Raw genomic sequence first — 27,269 nt, forward strand, 5'->3', positions numbered from 1 at the left:
AGAAATCAGTGAAGTTGAGGAGACTCAAGAGGAAACCCACAGAAAGCTTTGTGTAATTTGGTTGCTAGTGATAAAGAGAGAACTATCTCATTGTTGATGAAAATCCATTGCGGATATCTTTTTTTTTTAAGATTGTATTTATTTATTTGCCAGAGAGAGAGCGTGAGAGGGCGAGAAAGAGCACAAGCAGGTGGAGAGGCAGGCAGAGGGAGAGGGAGAAGCAGACTCCCCACTGAGGAAGGAGCCCGACGCAGGGCTCGATCCCAGGATCCTGGGATCATGACCCGAGCCAAATGCAGCCGCCCAACCAACTGAGCCACCCAGGTGTCCCCCACTGCAGATATCTTTAATGAGTATTCGTTTGGCTCATATTAGAGGTTACTGGAGATTAATATCATGTTGTTGACTAGAAATATACAAAGTTATTACTCTTACTGTTTTCCATAAAGAGCTTTAATAGCAGTGGTCATATTAATGGAAACACAAAGATTTACTACATAGCATGGACTACAGGTTGATACCAAATTAAATGAAAAAAATGCTTACATTCATATGTTCAAAAGGTAACATTTCAAAGCTGAATAGGACCCTAAAGATCTTCAATTCAGCTTCTTCAAATATGGAAATGGTTAAGAAACGGCACTGGAATCAAACAGACTTGAATTTAGGTCCCTCTCACCAATCACAAAGGATGTGACCTGGACAAGTTACTTAACATTCACAGTGATAATGCAGCCCCTCTGGTTTGTTAAAATTGATGTGCAAAAATAAGACATTCAATCTTGCAGGACTGAAATAGATGATGACTATAAAGCATTAAGAACAATGCCTTGGGGCACCTGGATGGCTCAGTTGGTTAAGCCTCCAACTCCTGATTTTGGCTCAGGTCATGATCTCAGGGTTGTGGGACTGAGCCCAGAGTCGGGCTCCGTGCTCAGTGGGGAGTCTACTTCTCTCTCTCTCTCTCTCCCCCTCCTTCTGCTCCTCCCCTTGCTCACGTGCTCTTTCTCTCAAATAAATAAATAAATCTTCAAAAAAAAAAAAGAATAGGGGTGCCCGGGTGGCACAGTCGTTGAGTGACCGACTCTTGGTTTTGGCTCAGGTCTGATCTCAGGGTTGGGGGATCGAGCCTTGAGTCGGGCTCCGTGCTCAGCACAGACTCTGCTTGTGTTTCTTTCTCCCTCTCCCTCTCCCTCTGCCCCTCCCTGCTGTGCTCTCTCTCTAAAATAAATAAAATAAATCTTTAAAAAGAGAGAGAGAGAGGGAAAGAACAGGGGCACCTGGGTGGCTCAGTCAGTTAAGCATCTGCCTTTGGGCTCAGGTCATGATCCCAGGGTTCTGAGGGATCGAGTCCCGCATCGGGCTCCCTGCTCAGCAGGGAGCCTGCTTCTCCCCTCTGCCTGTCTCTCTTTCTCTAACACGTAAGTAAATATTTTTTTTAAAAAGAGAACAATGCCTTATCCTTAGTACATCAGATGAGAGATACATATCGTTTTTATTTAGGTTTAGTGATTTTCCCAAAAGCCACACATCTACAATAAATTCTCTTTACCGAAATTTGACCTCTAGATTGCCAATTTTTCACCGGGAGAGGTTGTCAAATCAGAGTCAAGAAAAACAGAGGTTCCAGAGCAGAGAGAATAAGGAGGTCGCATCCGGCTCCCGCTCTCACAGCCACTGGTCTACAGTGAGCTCCACAGAGACAGCGCCAGGGCAAGTGAGAGCCAGACGGGCACTGGACAACTCTGTGCCTCACTGAGGAAAATAATAAAACGTGGGCGAAGGCGATCCTAAGAAGCCGAGAGGCAAAATGTCATCATACGCATTCTTTGCACAAACTTGCCGACAGAAGCTCAAGAAGAAGCACCCAGATGCTTCAGTCAACTGCTCAAAGTTTTCTAAGAGACACTCAGAGGGGTGGAAGAGAAAGGAAAATTCGAAGATGTGGCAAAGGCGGACAAGGCCGGTTGTGAAAGAGAAATGAAAACTTATGCCCCCCCAAAGGAGAAACAAAAAAGAAGTTCAAGGATCCCAATGCACCCACTTCTGTGGCTTTTTTCTCGTTTTGTTCTGAGTATTACCCTAAAATCAAAGGAGAACATCCTGGTCTATCCGCTGGTGACGTTGCAAAGAAACTGGAAGGGATGTGGAGTAACGCTGCTGCGGATGACGAGCAGCCTCGTGAAAAGAAGGCTGCCAGGCTGCAGGGAAAATGTGAAAAGGACATCACTGCACACTGAGCCAAAGGGACGCCTGAGGCGGCAAAAAAGGGAGTCAGCAAGGCCGAAAAAAGCAAGAAAAAGGAGGAAGAGGAGCAAGACGAGGAGGATGAGAGGATGATGAGTAAGTTGGTGCTAGCATAGTTTTTTTTTCTTGTCTATAAAGCATTTAATCCCCCTGTACACAACTCGCTCCTTTTAAAAAAAAAACTGAAATATAAAAAGAAAAGAGGAAAAAAAGAAAGAAAAAGAAAAACTGAATCATCAGTGGGCCTCAAATCTGCTAATGCACCAAGAACAACTGCTGTATAAAATATTAAATATAATATTTACATGACTGGTAAATAATTGGCAATGAAGAGATAAGTGAGGATTATAACTATTATGGATAATTTTAGGCTGCCATGATTCAGGTTCTCAAGTCATTTCTAGTTTAAAAATGCCTGGCACCATTTCTCTAGCAATTTTTTACTGCAGGGTTTCTTTGCTTTATGAAGCCAACAAATGACACTTGAGACAGAAAACAAAACAGATTTAAATCTTGTCATTTTGGTCTGCTTTCCTGCAGCCCTGACCAGTTGCTCCTTGGAAGACGCTTGTTCTTATGTTGTTCCTTGTGATGTCCTCCTGCTAGAAGAGGCCCAGTGAAATGAATGTAGCTCCTTGTAGCACTGTCTTCCCAGCTTGGCAGCAATCGCCTTGCCTCTTTCATGGAAGGCAGTCTAGCCCTAATTATCACCAAGAACTATAGTCGGTCTGGATATTGAAGTGACCTAGCCCCCTGGGGAGCTTTCAGTCAAGATCTTGAAAGGCAAGAAAAAGGTTGGTAGAGGGAGCAAGTTGAAAGGCAAAACTAGTAAAAGTTCAAGCCATTTGCTAGAAAGGGAAGGGCTGCAATACCGTTGCTTCTGTTTTTTGTTTTTTTTTTAAGATTTTATTTATTTATTATTTATTTACTTATTTATTTATTTACTTGATAGAGAGAGAGAGCGTGAGAGCACAAGCAGGGGGGAGGGGCAGAGGGAGAAGCAGGACTAGATCCCAGGACCCTGGGATCATGACCTAAGCCGAAGGCAGATGCTTAACTGATTGAGCCACCCAGGCCTGGCCCCTGTTTTGGTTTTTTTGTTCGTTGTTTTTACTGTTCTTTCGATTCAAGTTTGCTTATCAAGTGTATTTTATGGCCTATTATTTAATAGTTCTGAGAAATGGCTCTCACCAAGAAGATGGCAATATGAAATATTATTCGTGGTTAAGTGTCCCATGTCCAAACATGTTTTGTTTCATGGTTAATATGATCAGACTTTTGTTTTTATTTTTTTAAAAGATTTTATTTATTTATTTGACAGAGACACAGCGAAAGAGGGAACACAAGCAGGGGGAGTGGGAAAGGGAGAAGCAGGCCCCCTGCCGAGCAGGGAGCCTGATGTAGGGCTTGATCCCAGGACCCTGGGACCATGACCTGAGCTGAAGGTAGATGCCCAACGACTGAGCCACCCAGGTGCCCCATGATCAGACTTTTAGAAGGCCAACAAAGGACATGAGATGAAGTGGGAATAAGACCCCTTCTGCATCCCTCCCCTTTCTCAACAATTTAGTCCTAAAGCCATTAGAGGTGAGAGTAAGATAGGCATCTACAGATGTAGGGCAGGAATGGGGTGTGTAGGGGGTTCTGGTGGCTCTGCATAGGTGTAAATTTACAGACAAGTTGCAAAGACAGAGGAGAAAGTTCCCAAATGTCCTTCATTCTGTTTCCCCTAATTTTAACATTTTACTCCAACCAGGGTGTGGAGGATATCCACTTCAAGGGGTGGATTGGCCTGGGGAGTCCAAGCTGAAAAGAGGTAAGGAGAACATAAGCTCAAGGAAGGGGATGGTGGCCAAGTTGAAGATCAGTTTCATACAAGGGAATTGCTCAAATAATTAAATTTGTCAAGGTTGATGAAAGTCAAGTTTCTCACTGCCAAAAAAGGAAGTTACAAACCTGGAAAAGGAAAAGACTAGAGTGAACCTGTGGTCTTAGATCGGAATCGGTGATATTAGTAAGAACTCATGATTTTCAATGTATATGGATGAAATGTGTGCATGTGTGTGTGTATATATATATTCCCTAGTTTTGTCCACAGAGAGCTTGAGAGCAGTGAAACTCCAGTAACAATGAAGACACCTAACACCCAGAGCTTAGATAGTAAATACCATTCTCCACTGAAAGGACATAGAGCTTCCAGTTTTACTCTCGCCGAGTACTAGCTGGTTCTATCACCACGTTCCCTTGCATCTTCCCCTCCTTCTTAGGTATGGGTCCTTTCTCCCACATTTCAGCATTTCAGCACCAAGGCCGCTCAAGCCACAGGGTAGCAGTAAGGGACTTCCCAGAAAAGTAAAGGGACTTGCAGAAGCGACTGCCGACGCGCGGCTGACCCCGGGAGGCGGCCACAGGCTGAAGGAGCGTCTATCCCCGCCTATCCTCTGGGGGCCCACTGGGGCACCTCCGACAACCCTACTCCTGGCCGCCGCAGCTATTTCAGATTCGGGCTTCCGAATTCCGGGAAGGACCGCTTCCGGCGGTACCGGAAGTCCGACGGGGACCCTTTCGGGGACGGACTGCCGGACTGACGGAGGGCAGTCCCGGGTCCGCAAGGTGATTCAGAATCCGGACGCCCAGGTCTAATGTAGCAGCGAAGTGAGTGGGGTTCCTTTGCCGGGTCGTCCCGGGGAGCGTGTATTGTTTGGCCTGAAGTGGCAGCGGCACGGGCTGTAAACACTGAGCGACCGGAAGCCTTTCCGCGGGGCATTTAATCCCTGCGTGTCCCCGCCTCAGGCGTAGCGAAAGCGTTATTCGCCCCGAAGCGGCGGGCTGACTCCCGCTCCCCGCGCGCCCCGGCTGCCCCGGGCCGGAGCCCGGGTTCGAGGCGAAGCCACACCAGGGCCGTCATTTTTCTACAATGACTTCTTTTTACCTTTCGGATAAATTCCAAGGCTGACACCTCCTACATTCAGCCGTTTCCACCAACGCAGCCACGTCTTTCCAGCATCTCTTTTCAGATTCCATGATAAGAATATCCTAGCTGCGAAAGAACACCGAATTGGGAGTCAGACAGCCTGTCTTCTAGGCCTGACTGTCATTAATTGGTGGTATGACATTGGAGAAATCTTTTTGACGTCCCTGGACTCTTCATTTTCCTTTTCTGTGAAATGAGGAGCTTGGGATAAAAGTAGCAAGTAAGGTTCCTTTCAGTTTTCACAGCTGGATTATTGCCCCCAATGTGTTTTTCTGATTCCTGCCTCAGTTATCTGTGCTTTGGTTAGTCTCCATGTAGTGCTTTTCTTTCCATTCCGTTAATTTATGCCCTTGTCAGGTCTGGTTTTAGACTCATTAAAATTTTTTTTCCTAAAGGAATCCCTTCACTTCTTAAGCCAGGGACATGTACCTAAATAAGCTTTTTTAAAATGTGCCATTCTTGAGGTGTTTCATGTGCCTGGAAATCTTATTTTGGAGCTCTTTAAAGACAGTAAATTCTGAAGGAAGGGACTCTAGCTCATTAAACTTTGAATCAACGTCCTCAGATGTAATGTCTGGAAGATGGTACTCAGGAAATGTTTGTTGAGAAAACATGTACATCTCACATTATTTATTTGCTTTTTAAAAACTGAAAAGCAAAGCTGTAGAAATGCAGTACTGAGAGCAGAAAGAAGACTCAAGGAGAAAAATAACTATACTCTTGAGTTCTGAACTACACCATTGAGTTCTGTTGCAGTTTTCTCTTAGGTAGCTGTTCTTTCATTCCAAGAATAATATTCAGAAGGCATTATTCAATAGATGTTTATTAGGTGCCTTCTTTCCCCTCTAAAGCATCTTTTTGGGGGGAGGGGGAGGGGGGAAGAGGGAAGAATATTGAGGCTTGAAAGACAATTCCAAGAAGAGATAGCATATGCAAAGGTTCAAAAATGAGATGACAAGCCATTGGAGATTACAGGGGGTCAGAATAACAAAAGCTTGGAGATAGGAGGGAGGGAACTATAAGAGTGTAAGACATGAAGTGAGAGGTTAGCAGAGGGCAGATAATGAGTCCTTATATAGCATGTTTTCTTGAAACGGGATAATGGCCAGCCACTGGAGGGTGGTTAGCAAAGAGCTGATGAGTTCAAATTTGCATTTTATTTTTTATTTTTATTTTTATTTTTTTTAAAGATTTTATTTATTTATTTAATTGACAGGGAGAGAGAGAGAGAGACAGCGTGAGAGGGAGCACAAGCAGGGGGAGTGGGAGAGGAAGAAGCAGGCCTCCGGCCGAGCAGGGAGCCCGATGCGGGGCTCGATCCCATCACTCTAGTTGTGATCTGGTTAGTTGATGTTTCAAGAATGAAAAAAAATCCCTTTGTAAGTTGTATTTCAGTTCTGTTGTGGTAGGAACATTAACAATAATGATAGTTAACATCTAGAGAGTAGTATGGAATTCCATCTCCCTGATTAGCCTGTGAGTTCTTTCAGGGCAGGAATCTAGCTCTACTTATTATAACTCCAGCGCAGTGTTTTTCATGGAGTAGATATCCACTTAATATTTGCTAACTTGATTTTCATATTAACCAAGATACTATTTTAAAACTTTCTCCAGGGGAAACATGAACCAGAAGATACTGAAATTGGAGAACTTGCTACGATTTCACACTGTCTTTAGGCAGCTGCACAGCCTAGGTCAAAGAAGAATGTTAGCACAGTGGAATCATGTGTTTTCATCTGCTTACCCGGTGTGGACAGCTCAGCTCTGCATCCGGCCCTGGCAAACAGACCCGCTCATTGGGGTGGTTTTATCTCAATATAGGCTTCTAGTAACAAAGAAGGTAGGTATAGATTTCTATCAGTCACTATATTATTTGGTCTGAGATGAAAGTGCCTATAGCCATGAGTAGAAATCCATTTTGGGTATTTTGTAATTTCCAGAATCTTTATTCCTTAATGCTGCACTCCAGGCAGTAAATCTTTGTGAAGAAGGGAAGTTCTAGTTTGTTGTTCAGTAATGCTGATGAATTTGATTACTTGGAAATTAGTATATAATAGTGAATTAGGGGTGCAGGACTGTAAATTTTAGTCTGAGGTTTAGCTATTTGTGGGAGTGTTGTTAGAAATAGGAGCCGTTATTGTGGTAGATATTCCAGAATAAATCTACACTGTCACTTAAAATTTTTATTTTTCCTTCTGTATGCGTCCTGAATTTTTACTAGGAAGAAAGATCACAGAAATCTCAGTCATTTTCAACAAAATCCAAAAAGGAGGTGGAGGTATGGATTGGAATGACTATTGAGGAACTGGCCAGAGCAATGAAAAAAGACATAGGTGGGTGAGATAATTTTATGAGGAAAAATATGGGAAATGGAATACCTGGCATTTTTATTTGCAATGAGACCAAGACGTTCAAAGATGAAAATTAGACTGATGGTTTAAAAAGATGTTAAATCATTCCAGTATTTTTCACTCTAGGTCACACACTCTTATTAGTTTCTTATCTCTTTGCCAAATATAGTTCTCTTAAGATTTTGCTTTTAATAAAAGTGGAAAATATTTTCTTATCTACACTAACCCTTGGTTCTCAGAAATTCTTTTTTTTTTTTAAGATTTTATTTATTTATTTGATAGAGAGAGACACAGCGAGAGAGGGAATATAAGCAGGGGGAGTGGGAGAGGGAGAAGCAGGCTTCCCGCTGAGCAGGGAGCCCAATGTGGGGCTCGGTCCCAGGACCCTGGGATCATGACCTGAGCCAAAGGCAGACGCTTAACGACTGATCCACCCAGGCACCTGTTTCTCAGAAATTCTATAGGCTTTTAGAGTAAGTCCAAAGAATGTTTTTGGACTGAAGGACTGTATTTATACTTAACTTACTTTCCCTTTGTTGTCTGTGATTTCTGATTTTCTTTTTCACTCGTAACAATATCTGTAGTGCCAGCAGAAAAATCTTTTTAGTAGTAACTTTTAATAATACTATTTTTATTTATTATTATTATTATTTTTTAAAGATTTTATTTATTTATTTGAGAGAGAGAGTGAGAGAGAGAGAGCACAAGAGGGGGGAGGGTCAGAGGGAGAAGCAGACTCCCTGCCAAGCAAGGAGCCCAATGTGGGACTTGATCCCGGGACTCCGGGGTCATGACCTGAGCTGAAGGCAGTCGCTTAACCAACTGAGCCACTCAGGCGCCCACTATTTTTATTTATAAATGTATAGCATCATTGTCCTTTTTTTTTTTTTATTCCTTCATTGCATTCTTGGTGTATTTATTACCAATTTAGGATTATTGGAACAGAATTTGAGTTCCCATTATAAACTGACATTACAATTCAGTAAATGGGGTGCCTGGGTGGCTCAGTCAGTTAAGCATCTGCCTTCAGCTCAGATCAAGATCCCAGGGTTCTGGGATCGAGCCCTACATCAGGCTCCCTGCTCAGCGGGGAGTCTGCTGCTCCCTCTGCCTTTGCCCTCTCTCCCCCAGCTTGTGCGAGCACTCTCTCTCTCTCAGATAAATAAATAAAATCTTCAAAAAAAAAATAAAATTCAGTAAATAAGAAATAGCCTATTATTGTAGCAAAATAAAGTGACAAGGCAGACTCTTGGAAAAAAAAATAATAACTCATATTATTGAGCTGTTACTGTGCACCAGTACTTTATATATATTAACTCATATAATTCTCACAATGCACTACAGGTAGATGTAATTATTACCCCCATTTATAGGTTGAGAAACTGAGGCATGGAGAGGATAAATAATTGCCACAGTATGTGGTAGAGCGAGGATTTGAACTCAGGGAGTATGGCTACAGAGGCCATGCTCTTATTCACAGACCAAATTATCTTTCAAGAATTGTTATTTTATAAATTACAGCAGAGCTAGAATTTTAATGTATTTCCTGCCTGAAAGTGTTACCACTCTTTGTACATATACATCCTTACAAAGAATAGAAAATTCACCCCGTCTTGCATTTTTATAACTTTGCAGTGGATTGTGTAATCATTTTATTAAAAAAACTTTAAGAGAACAAATACATATGGCTGTATCATTGATAATTTTTCCAAAGAAAACTGTACTGATATAATTTTATAAATAATATTGATAATAGATGTAACTTTTAAGACTTTTATTATGGGCAATTTTCATCCATATATGAAAGCAGAAAGAATGGAATAATAAGTATAATATATGCATAAGGCAGTGACAATTATTAATCTATCAACCCATAATTATGTCTGTATTTATCACTTAAAGATGAGGATTCTTTCTTTTTTTTAATCTGTTTATTTATTTTAGAGAGAGAGAGAGAGAGAGCGAGAGAGCTGCACAAGTCGGGGGGAGGGGGCAGAGGGAGAGGGAAAGAGAGAATCCCAAGCAGACTCCCTGCTGAGCGGGGAGCCTGAGGCGGCTCTATCCCAGGACCCATGAGATCATGACCTGAGCTGAAATCCCAAGGCAGACGCTCAACCAACTGAGCCACCCAAGCTCCCTGAGGATTTTTTTAAACATTGCCTCCCCCCCGTAACTGTAATAATTCTTTTGTATTGCCAAATAAATAGTATAATTAAAATATAAGTTTAATCCTATGGATTGGTGCTCTAGCCCCAAAACTGATACATAATTTAAATAAAAGTTATCTATTTAAAGCTTATTTAATATTATATTTGCATCTTATTTGAATTAAAGATGGTGAATATTTTGGGGCACTTGGGTGGCTCAGTCGGTTATGCATCCGACCCTTGATCTCAACTCAGGTCTCAATTTCAGGGTTGTGAATTCAAGCCCTGTGTTGGACTCCATGCTGGGCTTGGAGCCTACTTAAAAAAAAAAAAAAAAAAAAAGATGGTAAATATTTTTAACCACTATGTTAGCAACGTGAGTAGATTTTTTTTTCCTCCCCTGGGTCAATTAAAATAACTTAAGATGTAATATTTCTGGTTGAATTGCTTTGGGCACTTTTCTATTTGTAAATGTTTAAGTCTTGGATAAAGATAAAATAATATGTTAATACTAAATGCATTTAATATAGAGGGAAAGAGATTCTCTGTATAAGCTACTTTCAAAAGTTTAGGATAACGAGGGAAAACTGTGGTTACTGGATTATTAGGGATTTTAGCATTAGTAGAAACAGAATTGTACTCATTATAATTTATATGTTTAGAGTTTTATTGTTCTCTGAGTGCATATCCATATAGAGAATTTGCACTGTATCATTCTTTTAAAATGTGCTTTCTTGGGAAAGGATGTGGTGGGGCTATACATAGGAAAGGGTTTAGGCTTTACAGGGTAGGATCAGTGATGTCTGGGCCTGGCTTGCACCAACTTTTGGGCCAATTGCTAACTTCTGAGGAAGTATGTGAGCTGGTAAACACAACCATTACAAAAATTAAATCATAAACAAAGGTAATAAATACTCATCAAACCCCTCACTCCTAATTATTTTTACTGTGTTTTGCTATCTTCTGTGTTCTTGAGGTTATTTACGCCATGTACCTATATGGTGGGAGTACTATATAATGGTGTGCTACTGCCCATCTCTTTCCATCTCTGTGTTCAGTGACTTCATGTTGGTAGCTGTAATCAACCATGGTGGGAGTATTTGCATTATGGAAATTGAGAAATGCTATAACAATCAGGGATTTTTTTCTTTTTTTTTGGAGAGTCTTGTGAGTAAACATTTACCTGCACACTAGTGAATAGGATATTCTTTTCATACTGTGTTCTGCTTATTTGAGGATCCCTTTGTTTCACATCTGTTTCTCGAAATACATATTTAAAGGGTGATTGAAAGTCTAGAAACATAAATCTACTTTATTTCATTATCATCACAGATACATTCATTTATCATCTACAGGGAAATATGACTGAAATGAAAACAAAGTACATTAAATAAAATGCAAAAAAGAATACCAAGTAAATATTTTTCCTATATTTTAAGACTTTTTGGACACCCTAAATAGGTACATAAATAAATAAATTATATGTATGTATGTTTATTCTGAAACACTGTGTATGTGTGCATGTATACATCCAACTGATCCTTGTTGTTTGGGGATTTTGTATTGCCGAATTCTCTAAAATGTATTTATAGCCCCCAAATCAATATTCAGAATACTTTTGCAGTCATTCCTGGACATGCCTGGAGCAGTGAAAAATTTGAGTTGTCCAATCACACATTCCTAGCTGAGGTTCAACAAGGCAACATCTAGCCTTCTTGCTTTAGCTCTTATGCTGTAAACAATCGTCATTTTGTGGCTCATTTAAGTGTCATGTTTTCACATTTTTGTTCTTTTTGTTGATTTTGCTGATTAGCCTAAGCATAGTGCTGAATGAAGTAATGTTTAGTGTTACTAACTTGCAAGAAGGCTGTAATGTGCTTTACAGAGAAAATACATGTGTTAGATAAACTTTGTTCATGTACTGGGTTTAGTGCTTTTGGCTGTGAGTTCAACGTTACCGAATCGACAGTGTATATTAAATAAGATGTCTTGAAACGGAAACACATAATATGTATTGATTGGCTAATGAAGATGTGATCAGGAACTGCAGGAACCTAACCTTGTATTTCCCCTTAGAGTGATGGTTTAGTGTTATTAATTCAGTATTTGTGGTGGGTTTATAGAACATACCCACCACGAATAATGAGAATCGAATGTCTATGTGTACACATTTGTATATGCATGACAAAGGTAACTACAAGTTTTCAAAGAACTAGGCTGTGATAAACTGCTCAATATAAATGTATACAACATGTAATGTTTTATTGGTAGCTCAGATGATTCTTATGGTACATAAATATTCAAATATTTATAAATGAAGTAATGTTAATATAAGTAAATCATATTTTAAAGATTATTTTCTTTCAGCTTGTTTGTGATTTGTTAACATTAGAGAAACAGCTTATAAAGTTATTCTTTTCATTGAGTGTACTGTTCATATATAGACATTTATTAATAGAGGTTACTTTTGTGAATGTTTAATTCATTATCCTAAAAGGTCTTATCTGTTCCACCCAGATTATGTATATGAAGCTTTAATGAACACTGCTATTGACATAGATTCACTAGAAGCACACTCACGTTTAGATGAAGTCTGGATCAAAGAAGTGGTAAAGAAGGCGGGGATGAAGTTAAAATGGAGCAAATTAAAACAGGACAAAGTCAGAGAAAATAAAGATGCTGTAAGAAGGTAAAACTTAACCATGTATGTTGGGGGAAGGAAACCACATAGTTTCATTCACACTTTATAATGGAAAAATATACCTTAAAATTTTTTTGCCATTAAAATGACGTGGGAGCGTAGATTAAACTTTTCTTCAAAGTGTTTAAAACATCAGTAAGTATATTCAGTTTATAGAACTCTGAGGGTTATTTTTTTAGTTTGCCGAGTGTGTATATTGATCCTGAATTTAAAAATCTTATTCTGTCTGCTTATTGTTATGAAGATGCCAACTGTACGTGGGCAGTCATTATATATTTTGCCATAGGTCATTGTACTTACGGAAGAGGAAGATAGTTACATCTAATCAAAGCTGAATGTTGGGTTTTATTGTTAATGGTAGTTCACAGAGATGACTGCAAAACAATTCACTGGCTATAAAGATATTTAAGAAATGAAACTCCTTTGCTGTTAATTGTAGGCCTCAGGCAGATCCAGCTTTATTAACCCCAAGGTCCCCAGTTGTTACTATAATGGGCCATGTTGATCATGGGAAAACGACGTTACTTGACAAACTGCGAAAAACTCAAGTGGCAGCAATGGAAGCTGGAGGCATCACTCAGCACATTGGTGCCTTTCTTGGTATGGACACACATTACCTTACAATGTGCCTGGGAACCCTACATACTATTTTCTTAAATCAAGTGTCATAGTATGAGATAGACAAATTCAAAGTAAAAGGGAAGCCTAAAGGTTAAAGCCAGTGGTCTGATGAAATGTAGAGCAGGTGGTTAACAAAGCTTATTTTGTACATTCTATAAGAAGAAAATTCTATTACCTTTTTATTCTGGCTTATTCTTAGTTTGGTTTAATGAACCTACAATTCTTCAATGCTAGGTTGTGATAATGTTGCTAATAATAATTAAATAACATCTACCATTTAATGAGCACCTAGCATGTGCCCAGCACTGTGGTGAGCACCTTATTTATATGCTTTATATTTTTATCTTCACAACAACATCATGAGGTGGGTATTAATATTCCTACTTACAGATAAGGAAGCTGAGGCTTGTGTAGATTAAATTACTTGTTCAGGATACACAGCTAGTAAGTGGCAAAGCCAGGATTTACACTCAAGGCTGGGTTTGGGCTTAAATCCTGAGCTCCTAACCATATACTAAATTGCCTTTGTTGTGCAGCTGATGTTTGCTAATGAAGGGGAGACTGCCTATATAACTGTTGGTCTGTTCTCTCTTCAGAATAGATACCAGTTGGTATATTTATGAAAAGTATATTCTAGAAATAGAGTTTTAGTTTGAAATTATTACATGAAAAGAAAACCCTAAGGGTTTCACTGCTTTGTTATTTTTCAGTGTGAAATGATCTGTATTGTTCCTGAGTAAGATTAATGGAAGGAATAAGTCATTTTAAAGAATTGTTGATTCTGCTTGATAATTTCACATATATTCCTTTGTATTAAGAAAGTACATATTTGAGTCCTTAGTGTTCTTGGATTTCTGTTTCCACAGTCTCTCTGCCTTCTGGGGAAAAGATAACCTTTCTTGATACTCCAGGACATGCTGCTTTCTCAGCAATGAGAGCCAGAGGTGCTCAGGTCACTGACATTGTTGTATTGGTTGTAGCTGCAGATGACGGAGTGATGAAACAAACTGTAGAATCTATTCAGCATGCCAAAGATGCTCAAGGTACCATGTGGCTGACTTACGTGTATCAGGAAAGAAGTTGCTTTTTAAAAAAAAAAAGGTTCTACTACTTAAAGTCGCTATTCTGGGGCCCTTTACATGTAGCTCATTTAATCTTCTTGGCGATCCCAGGATTATTATACCTATTTACAGATAAGGCTCAAAGACAGTTGAATTGTTTTCCCACAGGCATAACTACTAAGAAGAGTGTAGTAGGATTCAGCTGGGGATGTGTGATCACAAATATAGTCCTTCCAATACTGTTTACTTACTTGGCATGGTGTGAGAATTTAATGGTTTCCAATGACTTTTTAAAAAACCTTTTTAGGGGTGCCTGGGTGGCTCAGTCGTTAAGCTTCTGCCTTTGGCTTGGGTCATGATCCCAAGCTCCTGGGATCGAGCACCGTATCGGGCTCCCTGCTCCGCAGGAAGCCCTCCCTCTCCCACTCCTCCTGCTTGTGTTCCTGCTCTCGCTATCTCTCTGTCAAATAAATAAATAAAATCTTTAAAATGAATAAAAAATAAACTTTTTATCATGGAAATTTTAAACAGTTATAAAAGTAAGAATAGAATAATGAACTTCCTTGTATCCACCAACTAAATACATCAGGAGTTGCAAAGTATTGATACTCTAATTCTATTATTCCTTGTTCATTTATTGTCTGGAATTCGTCTCTAAAGAGGAACTTTTCCGGGCACCTGAGTGGCTGCTGTTTAAGTGTCTGCCTTTGACTCAGGTCATGATCCTGAGTCCCGGGATCAAGCCCTGAGTCTGGCTCCCTGCTCAGTGGGGAGTCTTTTTCTCCCTCTCCCTCTGCTCCTCCCCCTGCTCATGCTTGCTCTCTCTCTCAAATAAATAAAATCTTAAAAAAAAAAAAATAAAGAGAAACTTTTCCTTTATATGCTTTAAATAAGTTCTTATTTGGTCAAAGGTGTAAAATTGAAACTTTTAGAAAATCACTTAGCTATCTTCTCCCTTGCTTCTTCCACACACATACTTTGTATATTCATTCTTACTCCGATATGATCTTACACCCATTGAGAAAATATTGCTGTCTTGAGAAAGTGTACCTAATGGAGAGTGCATCATATTCCCCTAGGTTTGTTGGCAAGAGAAAAAAAAAAGGTTGACAATCACTATCTAGGCCAGTTCTTTTCTTACAACATGAAAACTGAGAACCAGAGAATGGCAAGAACTGCCTCCAGTTACAGTTAATTTGTATCATGTCCACACTTGGAATCTGGTCTTCTTTCCATTGTTAATCTTTTTCCTTTTAATTCCTCAAAACTGTCTTAGTGGAATGGGCTATGTTCATCATGATTCTAGGGAATATAACAAAAAGAAGAGAGTGATAAATTTGCCAGGGATTTGCATTACAAAGCAGGTAGTTGAGATAGGATAAATTTCTTAATCATGCTTTCTATACCTGTTCTCATGTCCCTGTTAAGTTCCAGCTCATCCGTATGGAATGTACTTTTTCATAATAGTAGGTTGTGGATTGCATAACTTTTTTGTGTCTATTGTGAATTTCTTGTTTGATACCTGAGAAAATCGCAAAGTTGATGAAACCCAACCAGAGAATTATCTCATAGCATTTTATGTGATTTCTCTAATGGGAGGGTATGTTTGATATTGACAAGTAGATTATAAGATTATTTGGTTCATTCATTAAGCAAACATTTATTGAGAATCTACTGTGTGTCAGTAACTGAGTATGTATGAGTAGAGAGTTACTGTAAATCCTAAAAGAAAGTTTACGATGATGCTACTTAGTTTCACCCCAGGATGAGATGTTGGGTCTTAACAATGACTTAATAGCTCCTGGAAAGAAGACGCAAATGATCTAGTGGTTTAGAATTGGATTAGAATCTTCTCTTGATTTTTTTTTCTCCCTGGAGATTATCTTCAGTGTAGTTGCTGATCTTACATTCAGGTTTAAAGGTAGGCCTTTCTCTACCCACAATGCTGTTTTTTGTTTGTTTGGTTTTCATCATCTTAGGTATCTATTCTTAATTCAGAATCTGTTTATAATGATAGTTTTGACATCTCATATCCAGAATCCTTCTTTATGTGCAGAAAGCAGTGTAGAGGGTGGCTAAAGCAGTTTTTTTCAGGTCTGTCTTTTAGTTTAGTACATCTACTGGGTAAAGAGAAAGCCAGAAGAGGTTGGTGTCTTTCACTACCTGGCATTGAAGGTTTCCTCATCTGCACTCTTTTTAACTCTCTTTCAGTTCCTGTCATCCTTGCCATAAACAAATGTGACAAAGCTGAGGCTGAACCTGAAAAAGTGAAAAAAGAACTGCTAGCTTACGATGTGGTCTGTGAGGATTATGGAGGCGACGTCCAAGCAGTGCACATCTCTGCACTCACGGTAAATGCAGGCACCTCAGAGATGATGTGTTCAGATGGGCCTGCTGTCCCTAACGCACATAGTGCACAGAAACAACATCTTGACAAATAGCGTTTCTGTTGTTGTTTAAAAGTCCTCAGTAGTATTAGGCAAAGCTGGTATCATTATCTTGGTTTGGCAGATTAGAAAGTAGGCTCAGAAAGGTTAGTCACCGGTGAGTCTAGGATTCCACAGCTGGACAGTGGGGGATCAAGTCCAGACCTAATGCTTTTCTTATTATGGGATACTTAGAATGAGAACAAATGGTAAACGATGTGAGGATAGGGTAATAGTAAGCTGCTAATGACTGTTTTAAGCAGAAATGAAATCCAATTTGTAATAAAAAGTACTTGTTTTTATAGTGAAAAAATACAGAATGGGTCTTAGGGCATTTAAGGGAGATTTAAATAAAAACTTCACTAATACAAAGATAAAACATTTAGGTTCAGTTTGTTACTGATTGATTCAATGTTTCTATGAATTAAATTGCTATAAGTTTTATGTTATTTATGATGAATTCCATTTTCTTTTAAATGACCAGTTACTATTTTCTGATTGAAAAACACCAAGAAAGCTAAGTACCTGCTTTGTGACAGCATTTTCCAATTCTCTTATCCTATACAGGTTGCTGCTAAGTGACAGTTTCCTTTTTTGTCCATTCCTACCATATTCCATGGTTTATACATAATATATAAAACTTCTCTTTTTCCTCATCATTCACTGAAGGGATGGTACTATATTTGGCCACCTTCCTCTAGTTAGGTCTCATTTTATCTTTAGTTTTCCTAAATTTGTTACCTCTCAGATGCTTAGCAATCATTCCTCCATTAATAGTAAAGCCTTGCCTCTTTCTCTCAAACTCATAAAATGCCACCTTGCTTTGTTATCTTTCCACTATACCCCAATTGCTATTGCACTCTGAAAGCCACATGGCAAGATTAAAACATTTGAAGACATGGTCACCTTTTCTGCCCAGGTAACAGAGATGAGTGGATAAATGTAAAGCTGCTTAGGCAGACTTGGAGGCATGGCAGAGACGATTCCTGGGAAGTGGAGGGAATTGGGAGGGAGTGGCGGGAAGTAAGATGAGGCCTTTTTTTCCAAGTAGAGATAGAGGACGCTTCATGCAAAGAAATACCCCAGCTCTGCTTTTCAGGACAGTATTTTGTAAATTGGAATAAATGACTAGTAGGATAGGTGAGCAAGGTATTTCATCGATTTTGTTTACACTTGTCCCCATTGTCTTATACTCTGACAACTGAGCAATCTCTTCGCTGACACAGAGAATGGAAAAATCCCTTGCCCATCAGTTCCAGTTCCATCACCACTTAATCAGCTGTGTGATCTGGGAGCCCTAGAAAGCATAGTAAACATAGATCATTAAACATGAAACAAATCATCTAATCTAGCTTCCTCATTTTACAATTGAGGAAAGGAGATCCAGGGAGTAGTGATTCTTCAAGGTTGCACAGCTTGGTGATTACGGAGTATGTCTTAAAGCCTGGGTCTGGTCCATACTTTTTCTCCTTATTTATTTAATAAGTGTAAGTAATGTTTGATTTATTTATTTTACAGCACTCTTAAGTTGATCAAATGAAATAATAGATGTGAAAGCTTGCTCAGTTGGATAAACTTCAAATGCAGATTAGCATTGTAAAGAAAGTGAGAGGAAGAAGACACAATTGTAGAGACAGATGGAGGAGAGAGAATGAATGAAGAATGTGTTTATGAAAGGGTATTAAGGAGCACCACTAGTGGCCATCCTTTTAATAAAATAGCCATTCTTCCTTGAAAGATCTGTCCCTTGATCAGGTCTTCTTGCTTTTCCTTCCTTTGTTCTTTCCTCCCTCCCTCCCTCCTTTCCTTGTTTCCTTTCTAATTGGATGATTCATGCTTTTAATGCTTAAAGAGGAAAGTATAATATAACTGTAAAGGATTATTTTGCTTTCTGACCCTGGTATATAAATTTACAGATAATATTTTATTATTGTATATTAACACCTTTTTTTTGTTAAAGGGTGATAATCTGATGGCTTTGGCAGAGGCAACGATTGCTTTGGCAGAAATGTTAGAATTGAAAGCAGACCCCACTGGTCCAGTAGAAGGAACAGTAATAGAATCTTTCACAGACAAAGGAAGAGGGTAGGACTGTTAAAATGCTTGCTTTTTAATAATTTTGTTTCATTGTTTTTATGACTTGATTATATAACAGTGTATTATTTTTATTGTATATTATTGTTAGACATGAACAGTATTTTCAAAGCATTTGTTTTGAAAACATTTTATGGCACTAGCACACAGAACAAAAAATGCATTTATCAGTAGACCATAGCAACTCTCTGTATATATCTACTAGTCACATTTAGATGATGTAAGTAGTTCAGTTTGAATTTTTTTTTCCCCACTGACTTAACTGAATTGGTAAATAAAGCCTCATGGACCAACAAATTGGAATGAAATAGCAATTGTTGCATTTTAGGGTTCCTAAATTCTTTATGTCCTTCCCCATTAATATCATATATGGGAAGGTCTTTGGATTGCTCTTCTCTTCTTTAATTTTTCTCCCTATCAGCAAGAAGTTTCACTGCTTAACAAATTAGTTACAGAAAGAGGATTAGGATTCTGTCAGAATACTCAGCTATCTGCACCCTCCACTACCATAAGCTTATAGAAACGGTTTTTATTTTTCCATTAAAAAAAAATTATGATAAAAGAAGCATAACATTAAATTTACCATCTTAACCATTTTTAAGTGTATAGTTCAGTAGTATTAAGTATATTCACATCGTTGTACAACAGATCTCTAGAACTTTTTAATTCTGTAAAACTGAAATCATATATCCACGAAACACTAATTTATCCCTCCTTCCTTCCCCAACCCTTAGAACTATCTTTCAATTCTCTGTTTCTCTGATTTTGACTACTTTAAATACTTCATATGAGTAGAATCATAGAGTGTTTGTCCTTTTGACTGGCTTATTTCACTTAGCATAATGTCCTTGAGGTAAGTTCACTCATGTTGGAGCATATGACAGGGCTTTCCTTCTTTTTAAGCTGGTATAATTTTCCATTGTGTATATATATATTTTTTTTATAGTGCATTTTCTTTATTCTTCAGTTGATGGACATTTGGTTTGCTTCCACCTTTTGGCAATTAAGTAGAAATGTTTTTATAGTATGCAAACTTGCTTGAGAAGTGGGATTAACCCTGTGTGTTCATATTATATATAGTTAAGTCTCATAAAGATATCCCTCCTCTACTTAAGAAAGTGTTCTTACATCCTGATTATGGCATTAAGAATATATACATTTGTTTTCCTTTTAGTCCTGTTACTACAGCTATAATTCAAAGAGGAACTTTGAGGAAAGGCTCAATTCTGGTTGCTGGAAAGAGTTGGGCAAAAGTACGCTTAATGTTTGATGAGAATGGAAAAACAATCCATGAGGCCTGTCCCAGCATGCCAGTGGGAATTGTAGGCTGGAGAGACCTCCCTTCTGCAGGAGATGAAATTCTTGAAGTAGAATCTGAGGTATATCAAGTTTAATTCCTATATATTAAATATGATACAGTGATTTTAAATATTAATCTATAATGTTATACCAAATAAGTATATTTATGTTAACAAATAATTGCAGATTGTAAGGGCTTGTGAGGGGGCCAGTAGTGCCATTTTAGAATTTGGCTACAGAATTTTTAAAAATTTGAGCTAATATTTTTAAATTAAATCATCTGTTATACACAAAGCCCCCCAGATTAAAGTTTTATAAGTTTCTTGAAATTTATAAAATTAGTGGTTTCATGTATGAGTTAAGCTAAGCTGAGGAAAAACACAAAGCTTTTAACCCATAAGTTACTGGTTTCTATTTAGTTAGGTAACGCCTGTTTTTTTCCCTGTAAAGCCAAGGGCACGCGCAGTTGTTGACTGGAGGAAGTATGAGCGAGAACAGGAGAAAAATAAAGAGGATCTGAAAATAATAGAAGAAAAGCGAAAGGAACACCAAGAAGCACATCAGAAAGCCCGTGAGAAGTATGGCAATATGCACTGGAAGGAGAGATCATTTCTAAAGTACCAAGAAAAAAAAGAACAAAAACACTTACAGTCAAAAGAGAAAGAAGAAAAGGATTCACATGTACTTCCTATAATTATTAAAGGTGACTTTGGAAAGATTGTACTTTACAACTCATATCTGGAATATATGTGTTTCTTCATTCTCACAGTTAATTCGGGCCATTAAATTTAAGCTAAAATTATTTTGGCATTTAGGGAGAGGTTTTTTTTTTTTTAAGATTTATTTATTTATTTGAGAGAGAAACAGGAAGCAGGGGAGAGGCAGAGAGAAACTAAAACAGGCTCTGCGCGGAGCTCAGAGCCCAACATATGCCTGGATCCCATCACCTGAGCCAAAACCAAGAGTCTGATGCTTAACCAACTGTGTCACCCAGGTGCCCCAGGGGGAGATTCTTTTTTTTTAAATTGAGGTATAATTGACATATAACATTATGTTAGTGTCAGGTGTACAACATAATGATTTGATATTAGTAAATATTGCAAAATGACCACCACAGTTCGTCTAGCTAACATCCATCATCATACATAGTTATAAAAATTTTTTTCTTGTGATAAGAACTTTTAAGATCTCTCTTAGCAACTTTCCAATATGTAATATAGTATTATTAATATAGTCGCTATACTGTATGTTATATCCCATGACTTACTTACTTTGTAACTGGGAGTTTGTACCCTTGCCCTCCTTCACCCTTTTTGCCCATCCCTCACTGGGGGAGATTTTAATAAACATTTTTCTTGCTGATTTTGTTGTAAATGTACATTTGGTTCATTATACTTTATTTAAAGTTAAATAGATATTTATAATGCTAAACCTAAATAAAAGTGGATTTAGTGGTAAATGGCATTCCTGTTATGGCTTTAAATAGATTTCTGTTGTTTTTGTGTCTGTTAATGCCTCTTAACACCGGTAATTTTAAACTTCTGCATTTAGGTGATGTTGATGGTTCCGTCGAGGCTATTGTGAACATTATGGATACCTATGACGCTTCACATGAGTGTAAACTTGAATTAGTACATTTTGGTGTGGGTGATGTCAGTGAAAATGATGTTAACCTTGCTGAAACATTTCGTGGTAAGGATTCTCTTTCCTATTTGTTTAACTGTGTTGCCTAGAACACACTGTGAACCATTTGCTTCTGTCTTTTGTTGGTTGGCTAGTCAGTCTGCCATTTATCCTTATGAGCATCCCCCTCCTGCTGTAGTCAAGCCCCAGCCATGGAGCTGAATGGGATGTGCAGTATTGCAGCCATAGCTCCACTCATTGTCCCTGTACTGCAACCCTGGGGAACTCTTTTGAGCCCCAGTAGTGTTTCTTGTTTTTTTGTTTTGTTTTGTTTTTTTTTAAGATTAGTGTCCTCTACCCCCTCCCAGTTCCCCACCCAATCCAAGGTTGGTTATCTTTTATTTAGACTTTTGAATGCTCCTAATACTGTAATCAGCCTCTTCAGTACTTCATCTTTTACTTTTGTCTACCTATTTTTGTTTATTGGTAATTTTACAAATTATATGTCTCTTAGATTAAAAGCTGTTTTTAGCTTTAGTGTGTGTGCTTCCAAAGCGAGCACTGTTTTTAGCTTTAAATGTCTAGAAGGCAGGGGGGCTGTTTATTCGTTGAACTTATGATATATAAAAAGTACAAAAAGGTGACTCATGACTGTCACTTTAGATCTGACACCTAGCAAAGCACCAACATTTTATTGAGTGATTAATGAATCACTTAGGAAGGAGCAACTTCATGACTGGACTTGATTAGAATTAGATGTTATCTCTACTACTGAAAAGGTATTTTTAGTAATGCTGGTTAATTCCAGGAATTTTCTAGGCACTGATTGGTCTACACTATACTATGAAATGTTGATAGTGTGTTGAATGAATTCTTTTTTTTTTTTTAAAGATTTTATTTATTTATTTGACAGAGACACAGTGAAAGAGGGAACACAAGCAGGGGGAGTGGGAGAGGGAGAAGCAGGCTTCCCGCAGAGCAGGGAGCCCGATGGAGGGCTCCATCCCAGGACCCTGGGATCCTGACCTGAGCCGAAGGCAGACGCTTAAGGACTGAGCCACTCAGGCGCCCCTGTTGAATGAATTCTTGATGATAAGACTTTCAAGGTGGTTGTGTTTTTCTCTTAAATTGTTTGCATTACTTTTTTTCACTTAAGGCAAGAGTGTTTTGCTTTTTTTTAAAAGATTTTATTTATTTATGTGTCAGAGAGAGAGAGAGAGTGTACAAGCAGGGGGAGTGGCAGGCAGAGGGAAAAGGCGGCTCCCCGTCAAACAAGGAGCCTGATGTGGGGCTTGATCCCGGGACCCTGGGATCATGACCTGAGCCAAAGGCAGCACTTAACTGTATGAGCCACGCAGGAGTCCCAACAGTGTTTTGCTTTTTTATTCCCTCCAAAGTATTTGCAGTTAAATACATTCTCCCCCCCCCCTTTTTTTTTCTTAAGATTTATTTATTTAGGGGCACCTGGGTGGCTCAGTCATAAAGCATCTGCCTTCGGCTCAGGTTGTGATCCTAGGGTCCTGGGGTCGAGCCCCCCATCGGGCTCCCTGCTCAGCGGGGAAGCCTGCTTCTCCCTCTCCCACTTCCTCTGCTTGTGTTCCCTCTCTCGCTGTCTCTCTCTGTCAATTAAATATAAATAAGTAAAATCTTTAACAAAAAAAAGATTTATTTATTTGAGAGAGAAAAAAAGAGTATGTGAGCAGGGGGAATGGCAGAGGGAGAAGGAGAGAAGCAGAATCCCTGCTGAGAGCGGAGCTCTATCCCACCACCCTGAGATAATGACCAGAGCCAAAAGAGTCAGACAGTCAACCTACTGAGCCACCCAGGCGCCCCTAAATATATTCTTTGGTAAAATGGTCAGCTCCATGGAACTTCTTTCATTTCTAAAATAACTCTTAAACTTTACCAATTAAGTAACTATTATTGGGCATCTTTTGGCCAACTGAATACTTACGAGTAAACCACAAAAAGTTGTAGACAATAAGATTATAATTCAGTAATAGTCATTAAAATAATGTAATAATATTTTAGCCCTAATCAATTTTTGTTTTCTTATTTCTCTAGTATAAAAATAAAAGTTTTGGGGCACCTGGGTGGCTCAGTCATTAAGTGTCTGCCTTCGGCTCAGGTCATGATCCTGGGGTCCTGGGATCGTGCCCCGCATCGGGCTCCCTGCTCCGCGGGAAGCCTGCTTCTCCCTCTCCCGCTCCCCCTGCTTGTGTTCCCTCTCTCGCTGTGTCTCTCTCTGTCAAATAAATAAAAAAAAAAAAAAAAAAAAAATCAAATAAATAAATTAAAAAAAAATAAAAATAAAAGTTTTGTTTAGCATACTGCCTTGCACACTGTGGGCACTTTTGTCTCTTAAATGGATTTAAAAATCATAAAAAGGGACGCCTGGGTGGCTCAGTTGGTTAAGCGTCTGCCTTTGGCTCAGGTCATGATCCCAGGTCCTGGGATTGAGTCCCGCATCGGGCTCCCTGCTCAGCAGGGAGCCTGCTTCCCCCTCTGCCTGCTCTGCCTGCCCCTTCCCCTGTTTGTGCACGCACGCTCTCTCTCTGACAAATAAATAAATAAATAAAATCTTTAAAAAATAAAAAATAAATAAATAAATAAAAATCATAAAGAAATTTTCCTAATTAAAAAAGCCACAATAGAACTTATAAAATCCTTTCATTAATTTGAAAACTAGTAAGTTTTCATGAGGAAAAATGATAGAATTTCTCATCTCCCCTACTCGCTTTTAATATACACAGAAGGAAATAAAACAATTTAGATTTGAGTTTCTGCTTGAAAGAAAAGTGTTTAATGCAACATTTGTGCTACTTTATTGATTGTATTTCTGCTTGCCAGGTGTTATATATGGCTTCAATGTGAATGCAGGCAATGTTATCCAGAAGTCTGCTGCAAAAAAAGGAGTAAAAATTAAACTTCACAAAATCATTTACCATCTGATTGAGGATTTGCAGGAGGAATTGAGCAGCAGATTGCCCTGCACTGTGGAAGAGCACCCAATAGGTGAGTGTTCACTGAATGTTAAACATTCATATCTTAGGTGCTGTAAGTAACACTTTGAAAGCAAAGTTTAGGGGAAAATGTAAATCACTGTTGAAATACCTTCACTGTTCCAATATATAGCCTTTGTTCTAGAAAAAAATTACTATAGATCTATTCAGTGTAACTTCATATGTATTATAAACATCTGCTGTCTGCAACGTGTGCTTCTGCCCTGAGGATACAAAGGCGCTGAAGTTTAGACATCAACAACTAATTGTAGTACAAATTAGAATGGGATGGGAGGGGATAAAGATTATATATAGGGTTGTGGAGGAAGCCATTGATTTTTGTCCTGGAAACTGGCAGGGAAATCCACCATGAGAAGAAAGTTGACTTTACATTTAAGTATCACATATTTAAAAATTTTCTTTCTAGCATATCCCTTGGCCAGATGGAAACCTAAATTTATCTGAGACTGATTAAACCATTTTATCTGTTCTTATGGTCCAGAGATTTTAGATTTTTTCTCACCTGCTAAACGTGACCATACAGAGATTTGTATGTTCTTGTGCTAAGTGCAGTTTGGAAAACTTTTGAGTCATATGAGGGTTTTTAGGAGACAAGTAACACTAACCTCAGTAAATTGGTGTATTATAGTGTGTGATAGCATGTCATTATAATTTAATTTTCAGTGAAAAAAATTAAGCTGAGTCACAGAATTAGTGCTCTTAAGTGGATATAAATTACCAATGGAGAGATTAAAAATAAGTCAGGTAACAACAGATCTCTTTGAGAAAATATATTGAGGGACAGCTGAAAACTAGGTTTTTATGGAGCAGACAGTAAACTATTATCTTCTAGTGCATTTTATTTAGCTAAAAAAATGAATTCCACTTTTTTCGTCATTCTTTTGGCAAACATGTATTTTTGTGATTTTCTTTTCCATGAAAACCCAGGGATTTCATGTTTATTTTTTTTAAAGATTTTTATTTATTTATTTGAAATAGAGCGTGCATGAGAGAGAGCAGGAGCAGGGGGAGGGGCAGAGGGAGAAGCAGGCTCCCTGATTATTGGGGGTGAGGTGGGGGGATGCTGGGCTCGATCCCAGGATCCTGGGATCATGACCTGAGCCAAAGGCAGACACTTAACCAACTGAGCCACCCAGGCGCCCCTCATGTTTATGTTTCTAATAGTGGTCAGGAAAATAAAGTTGGCAGAGTCAAAGAAAACCTGGACTTCTTTCTCTGCATGAGTTTTTTTCTCACAGTTTTAATTCTTGCCATGCAGAATATGTGAAATTATGTATTTCTCAGAATCTTTTGTTCTCTGTGCACTTAATATTCTTTTCTTTCTTAAGGTGAGGCTTCTATACTAGCTACCTTCTCTGTAACAGAAGGGAAGAAAAAAGTTCCTGTGGCTGGCTGCAGAGTCCAAAAGGGACAGTTAGAAAAACAAAAAAAATTTAAATTAATCCGTAACGGAGGTATTATTTGGAAGGGTAAGCAACATCACAATGTTTCTAATAGACCTCAAATCCAGTCACCAAAACCTGATTCTGTGTAACTATCTGAAATGGTTCACTCCCATATCTTGGTTCAGGCCATTCCTTCTTGGGAACTCAAATCTGGTCTCATTGATTGGCTCCCTCCCTTACAAATTCTAAATTCTGATAATCTATAATAACCACCTATAGTAATCCCAATAAATCAGTAATCTAATTTTCTAAGCTTCTAAAAATTGGCCCCAAACTACCTTTCCAGCTCTGTGTTCTGTACTTTTCTACAGCATTGTATTTGCTTACCTCCTTTTGACCTTTTGCCTGGTCTTTTACTGGATTTATCTCATTAAGTCCTAAGTATAATGCCAATCTTCTGCAAAGTTAGTCTACCTTTGAAATGGGAGATTTAGTTATCTTTCACTGTAAGCCAAATCTTGTTTCCTTTGGTTTCCCTAGTATTTAGTTCTATCATTTAACATGATAGGACTGTAAAACTTAAGAATTTCAGTGTTTATTTATAATTTCCTTTTAATACCAGACTATATAGCACTTAGTAGTATTTATTTGTTCAATATATGTACCTTTTTTTTTTGTATTTTCTTAAGGTTCATTAACCTCATTGAAACACCATAAAGATGACATTTCAGTCATCAAAACTGGAATGGATTGTGGTCTCAGTTTGAGTGAAGAAAAGATAGAATTTAAAGTGGGAGATGAAATTGTTTGTTATGAAGAAAAAGAAGTTCCAGCCAAGACTTCCTGGGATCCAGGATTTTAAAATTATATTAAAAATATAAACAATTAATGGGGTGCCTGATAGAGCACGCAACTCTTGATCTCAGAGTTCAAACCGCATGCTGGGCAGATTTAAAAAATAAATTAAAAACTATAAACAAAGTCTTGCTTTATTATAGAGAGCAACTAGTTTTGCTTTATTGAAGGTAAGAATTCACCACATCTGGTCAAAAAATACCCTAGTAGTTATTCCAAGCGTTAACATGGATAACTTGTCAAAATGCTCCAAAAATAGGAAACCTTATTTAAGCATGTCTCCAAGTAGAAATCCTGGAAAGAATATGGTAAAAGGGTATTGGCATGCCACTGAATGTAATAATCAGTTCATAGTAAACTTCAACTGCATGTTTTAATTGAGTGACACCAAGATAAGCAAACCTCCCTGAATTTAGCTCACAGGCAAAATATGGTGCCAAATACTGCTCAAAACTATTTCTC

The 27,269-nt window shown here is 38.4% G+C and overlaps 1 protein-coding gene and 1 pseudogene across 7 annotated transcripts; both read left to right on the plus strand.

The window, feature by feature from the left end:
• The first annotated feature begins 1,771 nt into the window (after window positions 1–1,771).
• LOC116636459 lies at window positions 1,772–4,890 on the plus strand (annotated as a pseudogene).
• On the plus strand, window positions 2,304–27,070 carry MTIF2 (mitochondrial translational initiation factor 2). 7 transcript variants are annotated; one of them, XM_032410967.1, is made up of 15 exons: window positions 2,304–2,343; window positions 4,004–4,063; window positions 6,836–7,061; window positions 7,443–7,554; window positions 12,237–12,408; window positions 12,860–13,020; window positions 13,908–14,084; window positions 16,314–16,453; window positions 18,489–18,613; window positions 19,797–20,001; window positions 20,372–20,624; window positions 21,473–21,613; window positions 24,395–24,559; window positions 25,896–26,036; window positions 26,642–27,070. In XM_032410967.1, the coding sequence occupies exons 3-15, from the start codon at window positions 6,843–6,845 to the stop codon at window positions 26,812–26,814; spliced, it is 2,184 nt and encodes a 727-aa protein (XP_032266858.1). In that variant the 5' UTR covers window positions 2,304–2,343; window positions 4,004–4,063; window positions 6,836–6,842; the 3' UTR covers window positions 26,815–27,070. The 7 variants fall into 7 exon arrangements, with proteins under 7 accessions (XP_032266858.1, XP_032266856.1, XP_032266859.1 ...); XM_032410965.1 differs by lacking the exons at window positions 2,304–2,343; window positions 4,004–4,063 and adding an exon at window positions 4,814–4,902; XM_032410968.1 differs by lacking the exons at window positions 2,304–2,343; window positions 4,004–4,063 and adding an exon at window positions 4,814–4,902 and having other exon boundaries at window positions 14,022–14,084.
• Window positions 27,071–27,269: the final 199 nt, after the last annotated feature.

This window comes from Phoca vitulina, unplaced genomic scaffold (genome assembly GCF_004348235.1).
Source record: "Phoca vitulina isolate PV1807 unplaced genomic scaffold, GSC_HSeal_1.0 scaffold12, whole genome shotgun sequence".
NCBI lineage: Eukaryota > Metazoa > Chordata > Mammalia > Carnivora > Phocidae > Phoca > Phoca vitulina.

Excerpts from the sequence above, each read along its gene's own strand:
- MTIF2 (XM_032410967.1), top strand. The coding sequence starts at position 6,843 with ATGAACCAGAAGATACTGAAATTGGAGAACTTGCTACGATTTCACACT. Across the intron at positions 13,021-13,907 it reads GCACATTGGTGCCTTTCTTG|TCTCTCTGCCTTCTGGGGAA; the intron begins GTATGGACACAC and ends CTGTTTCCACAG. Across the intron at positions 16,454-18,488 it reads TGCACATCTCTGCACTCACG|GGTGATAATCTGATGGCTTT; the intron begins GTAAATGCAGGC and ends TTTTTGTTAAAG.